Raw genomic sequence first — 21,940 nt, 5'->3', positions numbered from 1 at the left:
GCTGGACCATGCCTGTTGTAAAAGTACCCAGGCTTTGTTTTAGTTAAGTATGGTGAGATGCATGGAAATGACTGACATGAAAGATAATTTCATTGTATTCATAGTCCCCTAAAAGTAGGAGGGATGGCACGCCACGTTGGGGGACCACATGAACACCATGGCCAGTCAGGTGGCAGAAGGAGCTAGGGAAAAATGTGGACAAGAGCCTTTATTATGGTTTTGCAGGAAGGAAAAGGCAAGCAGGGTAAGCAGCCTTAGGACTGGCTAGTTGGAATAATTTCAGCAGGCTCTGGGCTGTAAGGGGCTATTCCTTGTTGTCTGGTACCTGGCCCTGGGGTCTTAGGGCAGAGGGATGGTGGCCTGGAGTGTGAGAGCCCCACAGAGCAGGTGGTTGGCACATGGGCTCTGGATTGGTTTGGGCTTGCATTTGAAAGGCACTCTCTATGGCAAGTTATTTACCATCTCTAGGAATTGGCTAAAACTCTGTGAGAGGCAGTATTTCCAGGGTCAGCAAGGCCTCAAGATATCAAAACATCAGAATACAGAAAATAAGACATGGTTAATACACCTGTCTAAAATCCAAAGCCTCACCACACTGCAGCTTTTTAATAGTCTTTTAAAACAGAACTCTTTTATTTCCACTTAAATCTTATATAAAAACCCCACATTTAAGTAAATTAAAAAATAAAAATTCCTGCTCTGTTTGATTCATAGTTGGAAAATCCTGAATTCTTTGAACCTCCAGAAGTGACTAAGGCCACTTCAGAGGTAATTCTCCTGCTGTAATCCTACCACCACCTCCAGGACTGCTGCCCCCCTTGCCCCAGGTTGCAAGAAGCCTGGTAGAGTAGCTAAGAGCAGGGACCCTGGAGCCAGACTGCTTGTGTTTATTTGATCTGTGGCTTCCCTTGGGAAATAAATGTAATCTCATTGTACCATGGTGCTCCCAGCTATGAAGTGGGCAGAATAATAAGAGGACCTACCTCAGGTGGCTACTATCCTTAGAACAGTGCCTGGCACATAATAAGTGCTTAAAAACTATTATGCATTTTAATCCTAATATGAATATGATTTATGATATGAAATTATAAATACACTGCCACTGGAAATACCCGTGTTCAGTAGCTACCTCATCTCGTCCTTTTACAGCTAGTCAGTAGTATTACTACGTTTGTTTTCTGCTTCTCCGGCGACTACAACCACTGCTTCTCCTACTTTGTCTCCGTTGCCTCTCCTACTGTTGTTCCTACTGGGATCCCCACTGCCACCATCGCCATTGGACATCACTGCACCAAGTGAAAGTAATGTCAGCCGGGTCCTTAGAGTGAAAGCAGGTGTGAAGGTGCAGAAGACATGAGCCATCACTCCTGGACTACCACTGACACCCTCATCCTGTCTCTCTTCTACCCTTTGTCATCACCCTTGCTCTGGGTTTAGGGGAAGTTATTTATGAAGTCCCCAGACACATGGGGCCATCACTGATGAGGATGTGTATGTGATTCTAAGCTGATGAGGTATTTTCTCTGAGCCTGCAAGGTCAGGAAGGACCCATTTTAATTCTTTGTGGCACTGGACGTGCAAGTGCCATTGTGAGTCAGCAGCTCAGAGGGTCACCCTGCTCCCCAGAAGTGGACGGAAGAAGACCCCCCTCGCCTTGGCTTCTTGACATGGGAGTGCATTGATCGCAGGTGACTCTTTTTCCCTGCCCCTGCCCCTTGCAGTCCCCATTTGGGGATTCGGTTCAGGTTGGTTCTGAGCCCTACCTGGATCATGCTTTCTTGGAACTACTCTGGCCCCATGGGAAGAAAATGAGCATCTGAGAAGATGAACTTGGCCTTTAGAAACAAGAATCCCTATTGAGGAAAAGGAATCAAACAGCTCCTTTGCAAGGAGGAAAGTGGCCCTTGGTCTCCCCCTTTCCTGAGCCCAGCCTTAATTTGGAGATCTTTCACAGTGGGCTTTAGAAGTGTGGCTGGTTCATACCAAGCCACCTTAAACGCTTGGAGCTGCCTTAAATGCTTGGAGCAGAAGCCTATGGGGACTTGCAAATCAACCTCGGGAAGAGAAATTAGCTATGTCTTGTCTCAGAACTCCCAAAGCCGGCTCCAAAATAAACACATAAGCTGTGCCGGCCGGGAAAGCATGGGCCCTTTTTCTTCTTCATTTTAGAAACTCCATGTGTGCATTATTTTAAATAGGCGCCAGCACACGAGGCCCTTTTAACAAGATTGAAAACAGATGGGGCCTCAGGCTGTTCAGTAGCTCTCAGAAACGAACATGGGAAGTGCTAAGCCATCTTGTGTCCAGGCGACGTTCATTTTCTCCTTGAAGCACCAGTCTGCCAGGGCTCTCATTCCCAGGGAGCAGGAGTCTGCTTCCTGCATCAGGTGTGTCAGCCAGGGGAAGGAAGTATCTCCTTTCACTGCCTTTATCCCTGTTTGCATTTACTTAACCCTTTGGCAGCTTGTGAGAAAAGAGGATTGTGCTGTCCTTAGAGGCCCCAGGCATCTGGAGCTGGGAGCATTAGGTTTACCTTCCTTATTATCAATGGGATTATGATCCTTCATGGTTCACATCTCTCCAGAAGCTCCCAGTCTCACTCCAGGTATTAGCCAGAGTCCTTCCCACAGCTATAGGCCCTTCATGGCTAGACTTCTGTGGCATTCTTCCTGCCCTTTCCTGCCTTGTCTTTCTTGCTTGCTCTGATCCAGGCATGCTGGGCTTCTCACTGTTCTTTAAAATCAAGTGACAGAAAACAAGTGTTGATGAGGATGTGGAGAAATTGGAACCCTTGTGCATTGCTGGAAGGAATGTAAAATGGCGCAGCCACTGTGGAGAACAGTATGGCAATTCCTCAAAAGGTTAAACGTAGAATTACCATATGACCAAGCAATTCCACTTCTGGGTATATACCCCAAAGAACTGAAAGCAGGGATTCAAACAGACGTTTTTAAACCCATGGTCGTAGCAGCATGATTCACAATAGCCAACAGGTAGAAGTAACCTAAGTGTTCACTGACAGATGAATGTGTAAATAAAATGGGGTCTCCTTACAATGGGATATTATTCAGCCTTAAAAAGGAAGGAAATTCTGACAAATGCTACAACATGGACAAACCTTGAAAACATGCTAAGTGAAATAAGCCAGACATAAAAGGACAACTGTTGTATGATTCCACTTCTTTGAGGTCCCTAGAGGATTCAGACTCAGAGAGACAGAAAGTAGAATAGTAGTTACCAGGGCCTGGGGGAATGGGGAGTTAGGGTTTCAATGAGTACACAGTTTTGGTTGGGAATGATGAAAAAATTCTGGGGATGGATGGTGGTAACAGTCGCATGACAGTGTGAATATACTTAATGCCACTGAACTATACACTTAAAAAACAGTTAAAATGGTGAATTTTATTTTGGGTGCATTTTACCACAATGAAAACAAACTTTAAAAAACAAGTGAGCACACTCTGCCTCAGGGCCTTTGCTCTCGCTGTTTGTTTTTGCCTAGAACCCTCTTCCCCAAGGTGTCCTCACTGAGGTTCTTTGTGCCAGTGTCCCCTCCTCAGAGATGCTTGGCCACTCTCTCTGAAATGACACTCTTCCCATGCACACTTCTCAGTCACTCTGTATCTCTTCACCTGCTTCATTTTCCTTCACAGAATTTAGCGCCCTGAGTCCTAAAATGCTCGTCTTTCCAAAGTATCTGGTTCCAAGCTAGAGCTGCCATAGAACAGCAGGGCCTCAGTGTCTGGGGCTCAAACCTCACCATGTTTGCAGAGGCCCCAGTGGGAGGAAGTGGCAGGTCCTCATCTCGGGGTGCAGATGGGATTAAACGGAGAGTAGGTGGGACACAAAGGGACAGCTGGGAGGCAGGTCTGGGAAGAGAAGGGGAGTTCCATGCTGTGGGTCACAGCGGGCAGGAAAGAAGGGTTGAAAGAAAGGTCTTTTCATCTCTACAACCCTGAAAAGGGGTTTGGACCTTCAAAATGAAAAAATAAAAAAGTACGTTAAGGTACGATAGAGCATTTGCATTTCTCAGAGCTTTGATGGAGAAGATATTCCTACCATCACATTATAAGTGTCAATTTGGAGAAAGAAACTTCACAGAAATTCAACGTCGTCAGCCTATTCAAGCTCCTTCAGTGTCTCCTTCAGCCTACGTGTGCACAACTACATCTCAGCTCTTCTCACCCCAGACAGCTCCTCCCAGATCTCCAGCCCCCCAGTTTCGCCCGCACCTATGATATGATTGGGCGTGGCTGCCCAGCAGTGGCCTTTGCTTCCACATCCCAGTCTCCAAGCCCCCAAATCTTCCATCGCCCCTCTGGGGAAATGTGGGGAGACTTTCACACCTAGTTTGCTTAATCCTATAAATACACTTTGCTGAACATTCAGCAGAATAGTGTTTGAACGTGTGGAGCCAGCTCGGCAATGAGGAGAAGTAGATGTCAAGGCGACATTAACCATCGTTCTCTTCAGCATACTTAAGCTGTGGTCTTAACATTTCTGAACATTTGCCTGATCTGTTGTAGGTAGCAAGAGTTTGTGGCAGGTGGCAATGTTCTCTTCTAGGTCTCTCAACCTTAAAAGCTCTGGAGGCTGAGATAGTCCCACCATTCTGTCCCCTAAAGGCTTCCCCTCCCCCTCCTCCTCTTTTTCCCCCTGTACAATCCCCCCTTTCCCCTCCTTTCTCTAGCCCTCCTTCCTCCCCTTCTTCCTCCTTTCCTTCCTTCCTTCCTTCCCTGAAGACGTTATCAAAAGCTCTCCTCAACCTTGAAGCTGACCTGGCAAAGGCAAAGGACGATGGGTACAATGGACGTTTTTCTTTGATTCTCAGTTGTTGTTGTTTCTTGTGGGTACAGCTTTCTTGGGCACCTGAGCAGGAAGGGGTGAATGGCAGAGCAGAACTAGAGCATGCCCAGGTGCTCTGGCTGCCATCCACCAGAACCCCACCTTAATCTGTACAGAATGTACATCTAAGCTCCAGAGAATAAAACTGGGCCGTTAAAAAAAAAAATCCTTAAAAATCAGAGTGGTGCCACATTTATTGGTGATTTTTTTTCAAACTGGACTTCTTGGGTTCTTGCATTGCCAAATGTGGTGGTGACGGTGGTGGTGGTGGTGGTGATGTTGAATCTTCATCATTATCTTCATTGACAATGTGAAGATAATGTGTTGCTCATGAGGATGGTGATGGTGCTAACACTTTAACCCTGTCATCCAGGATAAAATCCTGACCGGGATCAATACACTGTCCCCTCCGACCTCTTCTCCTTCCACTCCTTCCCTCACTAGCTCTGTTCCAGCCACACTGCCTTCCTTGCTGTTCCTTGAGCCCTGCACATATGCTCCAGCCTCAGGGCCTTCCTCCTTGCTGTTCTCTCTGCCTACAAAGCCCTTCCCCCCTCTTATTGTATGATTTGCTCCCTCACTTTGCTTATCTCACTGATCAAGTGCCACCTTCCCCTGACCCCCCTTATTTGACATAACACTCACCTCCCAGCGCTCTGTCCTCTTACCAGAATCTATGTTTCTTTCCCTGACATATTGTTTATTGTTAATGGCCTATCTCCCCCACTAGATACAAGTTCCACGAGAACAGGGAATGTTGTTCCTTTTGCTGCTACGTCATCAGACCCTGTCCTTGGCACGGTAGCTGTTAAGTGCATGAATGAATGGATGAATGGAGTCAGAGTTGTAGCTCTTGCGCCATAACCTAGTGATCTTGGCTGAGTCATTTGTTCTCTCTGCTCTTCAGTTTTCTCTGTTTTCAGTGGAGATGCTAATATCTACCCTCATATCAAGAGGTTGTTGTAATGATCCAATTAAATAACATAACCTTGACAGCTCACATTCATTATGCACTTATTTTCACTTACGCACCTTGGTAAGGGCTTTTATCAATTCATTTAATGCTCACAACCACCGTAGGAAGGCTCATTTTACAGATGAGGGACCGAGGCGTAGAAAGGCTAGCATGCTTCAAGTTGTACAGCAAGTTAAGGCATAGAGCTCACACTCAGACTCGCGGTCTGATTCTGAAAACCACTCTATACCAAACACTTTGTAAACTGCAAACCACTGTTGTTGATTTTTTGTTTTTTTTCTAAAATGTGGCTAACCCCACCTAATTTTGGATTTTCCATTACTTGAACATTTAAGAATGTAGGTTTTATCATTTTAATTTTTTCTGTATTTTTATATTTATTTGGACATGTTTTTATGTATTTATTGCTCCCTGCCCTGCCTTCTCCACACACACACATACACACACACACACACATACACACACACACAGGAGGATTATGATGTTTTAATGAGCAGAAGATGCCTTTGCATCTACCCACCGTAGCTGGGTGCTCGGCATCAGCACACTCTGACCTGGTGGCCAGGGCCCTTCACTGAGATGCCAAGCGCGGCTCCTGAGTGAGATTTCCTCATCTGGAATGGGCCACCGAGAGAGTCTGCAGACTCTCAAAGCCTCTTTTGTCTACAAGGTGAACTGGTGGAAAAGACTTCAGATGCCAGTCAAGGAAGTCACTGAACCCGCTGGGCCCTCAGAACTAAACACACAGCCTGTGCCGGGAAATCTACAGGAAGCAGTTCTTGCCGACAGCAGACCTTGGGCCACCTGCCAAGTGTTTGCAGAAGCGGGGCAGTTGGAAGAGGTAGAATGGTGAAGGAGGGGCAGGGGCCCGTGGGCTTTGCTGACATGGGAAGGTATGAAAATGAAGGCAGCCACATGCACAAGCAAAGCCCAAAGCCAGCCAAGCAGCCCTTTAGCTGACCCGCTCTGTGCAGTACAACACGAGTCACCTCCACTAAAGCCACTTGGCCCGGGTTTGGGTCCCAGCTGATGTAACTATCGGGTTGTAGCTTTAGGAAAAGTCACTTTGCCTCCCTGGGCCTTACCTTTGACATCTACAAAATAGACATTCATTTCTTCAGTGATATTTATTTGAGCATTGTGCTGTATGCCAGTTACTGGTTTGGGTGCTAGGATAGAGCCATGAAGGAAACAGACCACCCTGAGCCCTGGAACTTCCCTGTTGAGAGAGATGGACAATTGAATATTAAATTGGGATGGATGTAAATCATGTCAGATGGGGATAAGTGTACAGTTACGTCAGTAGGGGGTGAGTGTAAGAGGGTGAGTTCTGTCGAGGAAAGGGGGCGTGGAGTACAGCAGGTACTTTGCAGGGAGGTGTCTTGGGGGCGCCACTGAGCAGTGGTGCAAGTGGAGTGAGGAAGGTGGCCTAGCTGCCATCTCCAGGAAGCTCTGGGTGTTGGGGGACTGGAGCCTGGAGCTTGCTCAGCATGCTTGGCAATGGAAAGGAGACCAGTGTGGCAAAGGCAGAGTGAGCCCGGAAGTGGGGAACAGGGAATGATGGGGGGCAATGTCAAGGAGGTCATCAGTTGTCAGTGTCTAAACTGTGGGACATTAGAGACCAGGTAGAGCTTGGGTTTTCTGTATTTAGTGCTACTTTATTATTATTGTTGTTGTTGTGTGTCCTTCTAATGAGTCTCTTAGACCTTGTGAGACTCTGTGAAAGAACTTAAGACCTGAAGAAGATCACAGTACACACAGAATGCTGGTTTTTTTAAAGGAATTTGTTAATGACACTGTTTTGTTCCCAAGAGTAAACATAACAAGCTGTTAGGGATTAGAGTGGAATTTTGATGATAACTTGCTACAGGATGCAGGAATGCCCTAATCCTACCTTGAAAATCACCACCACCACCCCTGTTCTAGGTTCCTAAGGTAGCCAAATACACAGGGAGGAATAGCAAATAAGCGTCGAAATACCATTAAGTGTTAGCCAGCCTAGGCCCCCCAGCCCCAGTGCAGGGCTCTCTGCTAAAGCTGGCACGAATCCTGCCGTTAGGCTCCAGATCATTTGTGGGTGTTACTCATTAAGCATGTGGCTGTTATTACTAAATAGGCCCAAGGTATGACAAACACAATTATGAAAAGAGAGGCAGGACCTCTGGGACTTCTGGGAATCAGAGTTTACTGCTGCCAACTCATGGAAGGGAAAGCAGCAGAGGGAAAAGATAGATGCTGAGGTGAGCACCTTTGAGGAGCTTCAGGCAGGAGGGAGGAATTGACATGACCACCCAGATCAGCAGGCACTCAGCTGCAGAGAAGCCAGAATCACATGTGGTTGCCTGGTTTTTCAATCTAGCAGTGACCTTGGCTGCTATCAGCTGGAGCATGATGATGTCCCAACCTGCAGATTAACAGTTCCTCTGCAGGGGGGGTGTAATGGGAAAGGTTGGAGAATGGGGTCGAGGGTCAGAAGTTGACTACCTCACATTAGAAAAGGTACCAGAGGCTGCCCACCTTCTCCTATCAACTCTGTGTCTGTCTGTCTGTCTGTCTCTTTCTCGCTCCTTCTTCTCCTGAAAAATCTATGGAATGCCTAAGGCTGTGGAAAGGGGCGCACTCTAAGCATTTAAGGGTACAGTCTGGACCAGATAGGTCTTCACAAACTGACAGGAATTTCTAGTATCTTATCAGCCACCCTTGGATTCCAGAACAGTCTGTCTGCCAACTTCTTGCCCCTCAGGAACTCTGGACAACATCTTTTTGTGTCGAAATCCTCCTTCAGTCAGGCTTCGTGGTCAAGGCTGATAGCTGCCACATTCACATTCCCACACATTCTTGGTTTTGTGTGCACATTCCCATCAGTCATCCAATTCCAAGTCCCACTTTCAGTTTCTGTCCCATTGATCTGTTGGCCTAATAGCATCTTTCAACTTATCGTAGTGATGATTGCAATCACTGTTTCCATTCTGTCATCAGCATCATTATCATAACAAATGCAATTATTAGTAACCAGCCATGAATACCCCATGCTTTCAGTAATATTATCTACTTGGCATCACATGCTTGCCAGGTGCTAGTTCCAGTGAGAATGCAGCCAAAGACCCTACAGGAAACTGAATGCATTCCATCTTATTCCTGTGTGTGTTGTGTGTGCACGTGTGCACACGTGTGCGTGTTTGTGCATGCACCCGTGTGCATGTGTGTTTCAGAACTGGACGTGAGTTTAGTTATAAAGAGGTGCTTATATTGCCTTCTGATCTAGTGAGCTGTAGAAGAGATTTTGTTAGTGGATAGGATTCCAACCGTATCTAGTACCTGTAACAGAGCTTGGAGACTAGAAAATTCTCTGTCAATATTTGTTGTTAAATATGTGACCACTCCCCTCTTCTGCAGCCTCTAGTTTTTGTTTTGTTTTGTTTTTTTTTTAAAGATTTTATTTATTTATTTGAGAGAGAGAGAGCACAAGAGCGGGGAACGGGAGAGGGAGAAGCAGACTCCCTGCTGAGTAGGGAGCCCGATGCGGGACTCGATCCTGGGACTCCAGGATCATGACCTGAGCCGAAGGCAGTTGCTTAACCAACTGAGCCACCCAGGCGCCCTGCAGCCTCTAGTTTTCCCAGTGCACCCCCCCCCCAATGTTAATGCCCCACTCCCTGGAACCAGTGAAAATGATATTCAAAAGAGACTTTGCAGATGTGATTATAGTTATGGACCTTAAGCTAGGGAGAATGATTATCCAAGTGAGTCCACACAAACCCTTAAAAACAGAATTTCCTCTAGCTGGATACAGAAATGTGGCAGATGGGGAAGTTAAAAAAATTTCTAAGAATAAGAAGGACTCAGTGTGCCATTACTGGTTTGAGGATGGAGAGTGCTAGAGGCACACAATGCACATGGCCTGAAGCGGCGGGGAGAGGCTCCCAGCTGACACCAGCAAGGAAGTGGACTTCAGTCCTACAACCACAAAGAGCTGAATTGTGCAAACCACCTGAATGAACTTGGAAGCACTTTCTTTCCAGAGTCTTCCAATAAAATCCCAGATGATTAGCACCTTGATTTGGGCTTTATGAAGTCCAGAACAGAGAAACCAGCCAAACTAGTATGGGCTTCTGACCTACAGAGCAGTGAGATAATAAACTTGTGTTGTTTGAAGTTGTTTACTTTGTGGTAATTTGTTATGAAGTAACAGACATACTAGTAAGGGAAGATGAATGCACTATGTAATGATATTTGTGTTCCTTCACAGGGAGTTCAAGATCCTTCTGGACTGGTCTCTGACCTACCTTTCTAGCTCTGTTTTCTATTATGTTCCTCCATAAACTCCATGCCCCAGCTACAAAAGACATCTCACCATTCCATTGATCCAGTAGCCCTGTGTTCTTACCTGTGCTTTTGTTACTAGAAACTTAGATTGGGCCTTGCCTCCTTTCTGCTTGGATACCCCCTCTGCAGTGTTGTGGTCTAATGGATCTGGCAATGGACAGAGTTTCAGAAGGCAAGCTACATAGCATGTGTAGGTATCTGCTCATCAAAAATAAAAATAACACTTTATTCAACAAGCATTTTTGGATACCTACTGTGTGCCTGAAGCTGGGTATAAGGCAGTGAACAGCTTTCTAATAAAAATATTATTGCTTGGCATTCCTTTGTCATAAGATGTGATGTGATAAAAGATTTTTTCCTTCAGTCATAATTGGGGGACACTAGTTGAGAAAGAAAGATCTGTAAAAGTGAAAGGCACTGTAGATATAATTGACTCAGTTGATTATGATTCTTTCATTTTAAAGATGAAGAGAATTACAGTGGAGAGTGAGGGGTTTGCCTGCAGTCATTGTCATTGTGTCATTGTCAAATCCAAGATTTAGATCCCTGATCCCGACCTAAGTCCAGTTCCTTTCCTACTATTCTTTGATTCCTCCATGTACATGTTTTTAAGAGTCACAAGAAAAGTCAGATAATCTAGCACTTTCAGGTGTAATTGAGATCAGTGTCAAAAACCTCCCACACCAGGTTTTAACAAAGTCCCTGTATGTGCCTAATACTGCAAAAATCTGCCTGTCTTTAATGGTGTCTAGAGACAGTCTCCCACAAATGTATAACATGACTGTTTTCCCTTTCAATACAAAATCTTGACAATCAAAATTATACACAGCCTTCTTCATTTTCCAAAGCCATACATTATAGTGTTATTTCTTTCTGTTAAAAATAAGGGAAAGGAATTCTTTAAAATGCTCCTCATAGCAGATAGGGGAAAATGTAATGAGGTTGAGATAGTGGGTTCAAGCTTTCAATAAGGCATAAAGAAGCTCAAATAATAGAGGATGTTTAGACCTGTGCTGAAACCTGGAAGTTCCTTTATAAAGCAAAGGGCAACTTGTAGGAGCAGGTGAGCATGGTAATAGTGGAGGCACCATTCCTCAGTACAGGCAAGACTCAATGTCATAGCAGTGCTTGACTTTATTAACCTCTCAGCTGGACAACCACACTAACAAAGCTGAAGGGGCTGAGCTCTTGATTTTTTTTTTTTTCTTTTTAACCTTTAGAGAGGTGGGGATCCTCTGAGGAGCTCTTTGAGAGGTCTGGCCACAATGATGGGTTGCGGTGTGAATCAGAGAATAGAACACATTCCCTTCGGCCAATCATATCATTAGGGAAACATTCAACTGGTTTATTCAGGATAGAGCCTTTGAGGTCATCTGGTTGCCCAGTGACCATATTTTGGAGCGGGTGAGTAGGAAGACTTTTTTGTCTGATCAGCAGGTTGAGACAAGAGGGATGGTCATCCTACTTTGTCTTTGGACCTGTCATCACTGGGCCCTATTTGGGCTGCTTCCCTCTTAGAATATTACACTACTTGATATCAAGTTGACTCACTGAAAAGCTGTAGTAATTGAGACAACTTGGACCAGACTCAAGGTTAGATGAATAGATCACATACGAAGTCACTTCATGTTTGACAAAGGCACCGAAGCAATTCAGTAAAAGAATAGTGTTTTTGCTCAGATCTTATACAAAACATTAATTCTAGATGGATTACAGATGTAAATGTGCAAAGACCCTGTTTCTAAAAAAGGTCACATTTGTGGGTATCAGGGGTTAGGGTGTGGACATATCTTTTGGGGGAGACAGTTCAACCCACTACAGTTTCTGTGTGAACTCTGAGGCTCTTCAAAAATAGGTGCTCTTTGAGATTCTACCAAGAGAGCCATCATACTATCTTGAAGGAGAAGTGCTTGGATACGTCTATGTTCATTTCCAAGTTTTGTTTGTTGAAGTTTTTAAAAAGTAAAATACAGAGGAACGCCCTCTCTTCGCTACCCCAACTCTCTATGCTTGATCCAACAGAGACTTGCTCCCCTAACAACCCAGGCATTTACCTCCTATACTTATTCATAAACCATAACTGGGAAATAATTCTAGAAACCTTAAGCTGAATACGATGAAATTCTAACTTGTATATCCAAGCCTGAGTGTCTTTTATCCAGATACCTCTTTCCATTTGGGCAGCAAGACAGCCTCTGGGGCTTTGCCACCTTGGAGTTGGAGATTCTATCATTCAAGATTCTGATTTACTCCCTTTCTTCAAATTTTTGGTACCGAAGTGTTCTGTGTTGCAACTTTCCTCTAACTTCTTTTTCTCCACGCACTCATGCAACAACTTTTATTGCTAATTCTTCTTTGTAATCTTGCCAGTGAAGTATCTTAAACATGATGGGACTGAATTTTTAGGTCATTAGACTTAATAAACAGGTCATTACCACTATTTACTAACCTGGACTCATTAACAGAGCTCTTTGCTTTTCACCTTGCCACAACATAATGAGGCTATTAATTAAAGCAAGAGACATAAGCGCTCTGGGTTTCCTTTAATGTCATCTGGGGAGATGACTAGGTCTTTGGTCATAATTCTGTTAAATGTTTCCAAGGGGATACATTTAAATCACTGTGAAGTGATATTTCCCTTCAATATAAACTTGGTTTTCTCTTCAACTGGGCTATTTTTAGGTCCCTAAAATTCCCAGTTGTAATCCACCCAGTGCCTTATTCAGCTAAGCAGTGGAGGTAGTGGGGTGTAGCAGTTAAAAGCATAGGCTGGAGTCAGACTGCCTGGGTTTAAATGCTGGCTCTGCTACTTACTGTGTACGTTTTACAAGTTATTTAATCTCTCTTTGCCTTGGTTTTTTCATCTGGATGAGTGTGAGGATTAAATTAATTCATACATGTAAAATCCTTAGGACAGTATCTGGCACATAGTGAGTTTTTCATATGTATGAGGAGCTATTTTTATTCATTTAATCCTGAGAAATAGCTTTTGGCATCTACTGTGTAAGGCACAGTTTGGTACTATGCATTTTCTAGGATGGGGTTACGGGTTGAACTGTCTCCCCCCCAAATTCACATGTTGAAGTCCTAAGCCCCAGTACTTAAGAATGTGACCTTATTTGGAGATAGGATCTTTCTAGAGTTAAAGTGAGGTCGTTAGGGTGGACCCTAATGCAGTGTGACTGGTATCCTTATAAAAAGGGGGTCTTTGGATACAGAGACATGTATAGAAGGAAGACGATGTGATGGAGAAGGGAGAAGGTAGCCATCTACAAGCCAAGGAGAGAAACCTGAAACAGATTTTCCCTCACGGCCCTCAAAAGGAACCAACCCTACCAACACCTTATTTTTGGACTTCTAGCCTCCAGAACTGTGGGAAAAGAAATTTCTGCTGTTTAAGCTACCTAGTGATGGTACTTTGTTATGGCTACCTTAGGAAGCTTAGATGGTTGTAGTAACATGGAATCACTGTCCCCAGGGAGTGTATAATCTGGTAGGAGGGATGTATTCCATAGGGCTTTGGTCACAAGCAACAGAAATTCAGCAGATCTTCCTTAAACAAATAAGAAAGCAAAAAGATGTATTTATAAAAATACAGAGGTATTGTATTAAGCCCAATGGCAGGATCGTAGCTGGCACATAAACATCAAGAGTACTCCTCACCTCTTGCCTCTGCCCCTCACTTAGTGACTGTGACATTTCTCCCTCCGCCCCCTTATTTTCTGTACTTTCCCAATCCAGATGGCAAAAAACATGATCTTCAATTATACTTAGGTTTTGTGTATTAAATACAGCCCCTAGAAAGAAATTACATGAATCACTCAGCAGTTTCAAATTCTAATACAAGAGCACCTTATTCCTCCACCCTGGGTCAGGTGCCAGCCCCATCAGCTGTGACTGAGAGAGCAGTATTTCAGTGCACAGACATGGTGCTTCTACTGTAACCCTGTAGGTGGATGAAGGGGAGGGGCCGTGACCAAAAGGGGTAGTAGTGGGCAGATGATGGAAGGACTCCATTAATAGGGATAAGCGATCACTAGCTGTGATGCTATACCACTGCATAACCTGAAGCTGGAGAAACCTAGGGAAGATGTTGTTTTGAACAGCCTTTGGCCTCGTATAGCCCTGAAGCTGGAGTTGCTTCTTCTGCTTTCAAGGAAGTAGAAATTAGTAGTGATTAAAAGCATGGGTCCTTGAATCAGAGACAGGAAGGTTTCAATCTAACTTTGCCTTTTATTAATTATGTGACCTTGGACATGGCACCATGTCTCTGCACCTCAGATTTTTCATGTTTCAGAAAGGGAAGTAAATAATATTACCAACTACCTAAGTTTCAGGTGAGGCATAAGTGTGTACTTGACACATACAAGTACCCAATAAATGTTAGTAGTTTTTAGCATCATTAGTTTTTGATGATTCCTTTTGTGTTTTGCTTTCTCCTTCAGGCCGAATTCTCAGAGTTGAACCTAGCTGCCTATGTTACTGGGGGCTGTATGGTGGACATGCAAGTCATGAGAAATGGGACCAAGGTTGTGAGGTAAGGAGGACTGAGATACAGAAAGCCTTCATCTGAGAGGCGTGTGTGGGTGCCTCACAGAGCTAACCCCTCTGTGTGCTGCCTCTGACCTGACTTCCGCACCACAGGTGCTCTCACATAGCGAGTGTTACTTCCAGAGAGTTTTAGGTGTTGTTGCTGCAGGAATGACTAACAACACAAATAATCTAGGAAAGCAATGGTGGTGTGCTGGAATGAGCCCTGGGCTTGCAGAGAAAAGACTGGATTCCATCTCTGGCTTCGTGACTCTGTTTGGGTATATTATTTAGTCTCTCTTACCCTCTGATTCCCATCTGCAGCATGATGATTGTAACACACAAGTAAGAGACATGTATGTGAGAGTGCCCTGTTCATTCTAAAGTGCTGTACAAACGTAAGGGTTTATTAGAATGAGCTATGGCCTGCTTCCAGCCTATGGCATCTACATGTTCAAAGAATCCCCTCCCAGGACATAAAACCTAAAAGTACTGGATATACCATTTTCCAAAGAATCTGTTTATAATGTATGCTGAGCTTGAGGGGGAGTGAGGGAATTCTTCAGAAGCCCAGAAAAGTCAAGAAAGTACAAACCCACAGAAGAGATAAAGAGTTGTATTAATATATTTCTACCTATTAATACATTTCTACCTATATTTCTAATATTAATATATTAAGCAACCAGAATAGTACAGACCAGGTCTCATGAGGGTTCAGATTTGGGGAAGTAGAGAAAACAGGAAGAACTTTGAGGAAGAGGTGGCATTGGTTCTAAGCCTTGTCAATGGTGGAATATGGACATTCTATGCATCATAATGGTAAGAAACAGTCTTTGTAAATGCAAAAGAAGAGACCATGTTTGGGTAACTATGATAATTCAACTAATTCAGCCATCATTTACTGAGAGCCTACCATGTGCCAAGAAAGACATTATGTGGCTTTCCATTTCTAATAATGATGGGCTAGATTATTTGGACCAACTTTTCCATTGAAAACAACTTAAAAAATTAAGTTTTAAATAATCATCATCTTGAACGCCTTCAAAGAGTTGGCAAGATATTAAGGAATTACCAAGAAGAGAATAATGGGGAAAAGGAAACTCAGAAAGATGAGTGAGTACAAAAGTTACCTTTTTCCAGGGTATTTGCTAAGTCTGGCAAATTTGAAAATTGGTTTTGATAGCCTAGCAGGAACAAGAGAGATAGAAATCAATGTCCAAGGCCACTCAAGGTGGGGAATGTAATGATAGGGCCTCCTCACAATAAGCTGAGACCCAAAAGGACCACATTTTCAAGGTGAATGTGAATTTTAAGTACATGAGCCCTCACAAGTAATTGTAGCTTGCATTGCAGTTTGATTGGTCTTCCAGGGAACCTTAAACTTGGTTTATGGTGATCCCAAACATGCCAGAAGTAAAAGCAAATCGTATGTAGAGGAAGGTACTTTCATCCTAGCCTTCAAATAATTATTCAAATAATTTTTTTTACAGTAGCTAGCGCAGAGTCAAAGATAACCAGGCATAGACACCACGAATGAGAAGAAACAGAAACAATAGACAACAGAAAGAGACCCTGAAAAACATCAGATATTGAACTTATCAAACAGCAGTTCTTAAAAAAAATACTTATTAAATTGAAAAAAATCAGGTTTGAAGATTTCTTCCAGAAATAGAAAACAGTAACAATAAAAAGTGACACAACCGATTTTTTTTTAAAAATCAAATACAACTTCTAGAAATGAAAACTACAATAACCAAAATTATTGGATGTGTTGTGTTTAGCCGCATATTACACACCATTGAAAAGGTGCTAATAAGTGAAATATAGAGCTGAAGAAATGATCCTAATGAAGCACAGAGAGAAAAAGATGGGAAGTGCAGAAGAGTTTATTAGATCTTGTGAGAAAGTCTCTCATTTAAACAGAATCTCAAAAAAAGAATGGAGCAGAGGCAGTATTTTAAGAAATGATGGTTGAGAAGCTTTCAGAAGGATACCAAACCACCAAAACCAGAAGCTCAACACATTTCAAGCAGGATCAATAAACAGAATTATACACCAACACACAATAGTGTTGTAAGTACAGAAAGATGAAAAAAACCATCTTAAAAACATCCAGAGAGGAAAAGGCAGATTACTTTCTTGGAGTAACAGACTGACAGCTCCCAGGCAGCAGCGGTAGAACGACATCTTCAGGTTGCCAAAATAAAATAATTGCCAAGCTCTTCCATCTTCAGGGAAACATTTTTTATGAATAAAGGCAAAATAAAAACATTTACAAAGAGAATACCCTCACTAAGGAAGATTGTAAAGAACATGCTTTAGGCAAAAAGAAAATGATCCCAGAATAACATAGAGCTGCAAGAAGATGTGTACAACAAAGAAGGTGGTAAATGTTAATAAATATTGTCTTTAAATAATGATAATAACATCTTACAGATTTAAAAAATACACGAAGAATTAAAATACATGACAGGAAGATAGTATGGGCTAGGAGGAAATAGAATTAAGGTGTTCTGAGGCCCTGGTATTTTCAGGGAGGTAAGTAAATGTATTGATTAATAACAGGCTTTGAAAAGTCATAGATGCATGAGGTAATTGCCAGGGTAATTACTTAGAAAAAAAAAAGAAAAGAAAAGAATGTAGTAAAACTTAAAAGCTGTAAGAGAGAGAGGGGCGCCTGAGTGGCTCAGTCGGTTAAGTGTCTGACTCTTGATTTCAGCTCAGGTCATGATCTCAGGGTCGTGGGATTGGGCCCCGCACTGGGCTCTGCACTCAGTGTGGAGTCTGCTTGTCCCTCTCCCTCTGCTCCTCCCCCACCCCACCCCCTGCTCTCTCTCAAATAAACAAATAAAATATTTTTTTAAAAAGCTACAAGAGGGGCGCCTGGGTGGCTCAGTCGGTTAAGCGTCTGCCTTCGGCTCAGGTCATGATCCCGGGGTCCTGGGATCGAGCCCCGCATCGGGCTCCTTGCTTTGCGGGAAGCCTGCTTCTCCCTCTCCCTCTGCTGTTCCCCCTGCTTGTGTTCCCTCTCTCTCTCTGTCAAATAAATAAATAAAATCTTTAAAAAAAAAAATAAAAATAAAAATAAAAAAAATAAAAAAAATAAAAAGCTACAAGAGAGGGAATAGAAGAAATAGTAAAAGAGGACATGAAAGGAGAGAAAAACCAACATAGAATGTGTATTGCAAATAAAATAAGATGGTAGATTTAAATCCAAATATATAAGCAGACTGATATTATTCTAAATGGCTTGTACAGCAGTGCTGGTTATTAAAATACTGAAAATTTTCTATACAAGTTGGTGAATAGCTTCTGCCCTCGGCCCAATGAATGTCTTCAGCTACACTTACCCCATGGATGGGCAGACCATTGGACTGCTCTTTTGTCCCCCAGTTCACCACACTTCTGTCCCCCAGCTCATATCCTTGTTCTTCCCATGGTCAGAGGATGCCCAAACATTATAGGGAAGGCACACCCTTGGAAGCAGTGGTGGAACCCCGGAGAGAAAATGCCTGGTTTCCTCTGTCCCTTCAAGGCTATAAATGCCTATGAGTCCACTGGAGTCGCCCTCTCATGGTCACTTGTGAGAACTACAACCGCTGCAAAATATCCCATGAATTGTTAAATATTTATTATCATCAATATATATCATTAATTGCATTAAGTGTAAAAGGACTGAATGCTCTAGTTTATAGAGCATCTACATAAAAATTTTCAAAGTAGATTTTTTAAAATCCAGCTATATTCCTTTCAAGATATTCATCTAAAACATAAGAATATAGAAAGTTTGAAAATTAAAGGATGGAAAAAAAAATTATATATATATATATATTAACTGGTCAAAAGAAAGCTAGCTGATGTAGCTGTACTAATATCAGGGGAAAAAATAGACTCCAGGTGAAAAGTGTTACTAGGGCAAAGGAAGTAATTCATTATCATAAAGATAAGAAAGAGACAATAATTTTAAATTCATGAACACCAAACAAAAATGCCTCAAACTATACTTCAGAAAATATCAAATTTATTTGTGCTTATACCCTGTTTCCCTATCTGGAAAAGGAACTGAATTGTCTTATTTTGTAATATATAGAAACGAGAACGTCCATCCCATTAGTTCTCAAATTTGGCTACAGATTAGAATCACCTGGGAAATGTTTTAAAATCCTGATGGCCAGGCAATATACCAGACCAATTTCACTAGAATCTCTGAAGGTAGGATTTGGACATCTGTAGTTTTAACACTCCCTAGGTGATTCCAGTGCACAGCCTGATGGCGCACCTCCCCAGAGAGCTCCGCATCTGCCCTGCACCGGAGCTGCGTCAGCTGGGGCTGGGTGTGCTGCCAGACACAGAGACACAGGGGAAAGTGCCATGTGATGATGAAAGCCGAGTACAGTGATGTGTCTACAGGCCAAGGAATGCCAATGACTGCTGTCAATCACCCTAAGTGAGGAGACAGGCATGGAACAGATTCTCTCTCAGCTCTCAGAAGAAACCAATCCTGCCAACACTTTGATTTCAGATTTTTAGCCTCCAGAACTGTGAGAGAATGCTTTTCTGTCATTTTAAGCCGTCCGGTTTGTGGCACTCTCTTTAGGCAGCCCTAGAAAACTAATACAGTAATGCTTTTCAGATTTTAAGTGCATATCCACCCCCTAAAGATCTTGATAAAGTGCTGATTCTCATTCATGAAGTCTTCAGGTGGGACCTGAGATTCTGAATACCTACAAGCTCCCAGATGAAGCCAATGCTGCCAGACCTGCAGCCTCAGTTTGAGCAGCAAGGGTTTGGACAAGCTCCCAGATGCTGCTGCGGCTAGTAGAACACCATACCTTGAGTGGCCAGAGCTGTGAGGGCAGTGCCAATATGGCCAAAGCCCTGGGTTCAGAGGTCCATGGGGCTATTGAAGTTTATCCTGTCCATGCCGAGGATGGTGCTTAACATCTCAGCTAGACAGCTCGTTTTGGCAAGCCACAAGTTACAGACCTGGGAAAATAATGCACACCAATCAGCCCAACTCATGGTGTGTCCTGCAGGCAGGGAGTCAGTAAGAATCTCCCTCTGCCACGTAGTGCTGTTTCAGGCTCTAACTGTGGTTTCCCAAAGTAGGAATATTGAGCAGTGCTCTTGACTTGCAGTATATGCTTTCAAAGAGACTTAGGTGTTGCATTGAAAATGCCTTTAATCACTTTCAAGTGTGCAATATGAGCAAGGCCTACATCTTCTGAAGTAGTGTTCATAGGAAGTACCTTCAGAAAAGTTTACCAGGATGGGTGGTAGAGCAGACCACAGCTGTTTTTCTCCAGCATCCATTCTTTCTTCTTTGAGGAACAGCACTCAGATTTTCCATTTGGGTGATCCCTCCCCAACTTACAGTCTGTGTGGTGTCTAGAGCTGATGTCAGCTGGTGTCAGACTGAATCAGAATACTGCAATGGGATCTAAGCCAAGCCAATGAGAATCCATTGTGAGACTTTTACTGGAACCCTTGGGTGGGAGACACGTGTGCATTCTGCTGGGGCTCCTGAGCTGGTGGGATGGATACCTAGAGCTGCTGGTGGCCATCTCTTTTTTTTCCCTTGAGGGAAGGCTTTGCTGAGGTTGAAGCCAAGGCAAAGGAAAATACAGCCCAGGGAGAGTGAATGACCTGATGATGTTATTCAAGGCCCTGGATCCAGATTCATCTCCAAACCTTAGCCAAAAAAAAATCCCCTTTTGATTAAGCCAGCTTGAATTACACATACAAAATTCATGAATTTTTATTTATTTAACAAACACTTTATAGCATTTCCTACGTGCTAGGCACTGTTCCAAGCACTTAACATGTATTGACTGATTTCATCCTTTCAGCAGCTCTATAAGGTATGTACTATTATAATCCACATTTTCTGGATAAGAAGGCTAAAGCACCAATGAGTTGGGTAATGAAATCAAGGCCTCCAGCCATTAAGTGGCAAAGCTAGTATTTAAACCTAGGCAGTCTGACCTCAGAGCCTGTGTGGGGCATCACTGCACTGGACCACCTTTTCAACAAGGGGGAGACCACTTCATAGTCAGAGCTGCTTAAAGAAGTAGTAAGTTCCTCCTTACGAGTGTTATGCAAAAGTACCACAGCCATTTGGTAGGAAAATATTGTGGGGATCCAAGCACCTGACTTTTAGTCAGTGGGAATTTACTGAAATGAAAGGACACTAATTAGTAACATGAAAACATATGAAAGTATAAAGTTCATCAATAAAGTTTAAGTGTTTGGTCCAATGCGGAATACTCTAATAATGTAATGGTGGCGTGTAAATCACTTTTAACTCTGGTATAAAGGTTAAAAGACAAAAGTATTTTGTCTTTTTTAAAAAAAGTATTATGTCTTTTAAATAACTATATAATTATAAAATAACTCTAGCTATAATGATTTGCTAATGAATATACAATATAAAAAATGTGAATTGTGACATCAAAAACATAAAATGTAGGAAGGGCGAAGTAAAAGAGAATCTGTATGTGATCGAAGTTAAGTAGTTATTGGCTTAAAATAGACTGTTATAAGATGTTTTATGTAAGCCTCATGGTAACCATAAAGCAAAAACCTATAGTAGATACACAAAACAGAAAAATAAAGGATTCAAAGCATACCACTTCAGAAAATTATCAGGTCACAAAGGAACACAGCAAGAGAAGAAGGAATAAAAGAACTACAAACCAGCCAGAAAACAACTAGCAAAATGACAATAGTAAGTCCTTGCCTATTAATAACTACTTTAAAAGTAAATGGAGGGGTGCCTGGGTGGCTCAGTTGGTTAAGCATCTGCCTTTAGCTCAGGCCATGATCCCAGGGTCCTGGGATTGAGCCCCACATCAGGCTCCCTGCTTCTCCCTCTCCCTCTGCCGCTCCCCCTGCCTGTGCTGTCCTATTCTCTCTCTGTCAAATAAATAAAATCTTTAAAATATAAAAAATTAAAAAATAAAAGTAAATGGATTAAATTCTCCAATCAAAAGACAGAGAGTGGCTGAATGAATTAAAAAACAACAACAACAACAAAAAAACAAGATCCAGCAATATGCTGCCTGCAGGAGACTTTAAAAATGTTTACTTTAAAGACACACACAGGCTGAAAGTGAAGGGATGAAAAAGGATATTCCATGCAAGTAGAAACCAACAGAGAGCAGGGTCACTATACTTATATCAGACAAAATAGACTTTAAGTCAAAAACTGTAACCAGAAACAACAAAGGACATTATATAGTGATAAAGGGGTCAGTTCATCAA

At 42.8% G+C, this 21,940-nt stretch overlaps 1 protein-coding gene across 2 annotated transcripts in view; it reads left to right on the top strand.

Moving 5' to 3' along the window:
- Window positions 1–21,940, top strand: part of SYN3 (synapsin III) — a 444,404-nt gene that overhangs the window by 70,409 nt on the left and 352,055 nt on the right. For both annotated transcript variants that reach the window (XM_036093503.2, XM_036093504.2), the window contains exon 4: window positions 14,593–14,684. In XM_036093503.2, the coding sequence (XP_035949396.1) occupies window positions 14,593–14,684 (92 nt within the window). The remainder of the gene's footprint in view (window positions 1–14,592; window positions 14,685–21,940) is intronic.

The sequence above is a fragment of the Halichoerus grypus genome, chromosome 6, assembly GCF_964656455.1.
Source record: "Halichoerus grypus chromosome 6, mHalGry1.hap1.1, whole genome shotgun sequence".
NCBI lineage: Eukaryota > Metazoa > Chordata > Mammalia > Carnivora > Phocidae > Halichoerus > Halichoerus grypus.
Note: the sequence above shows the minus strand (reverse complement) of the source record. Positions and strands in the feature narration are given on the sequence as shown.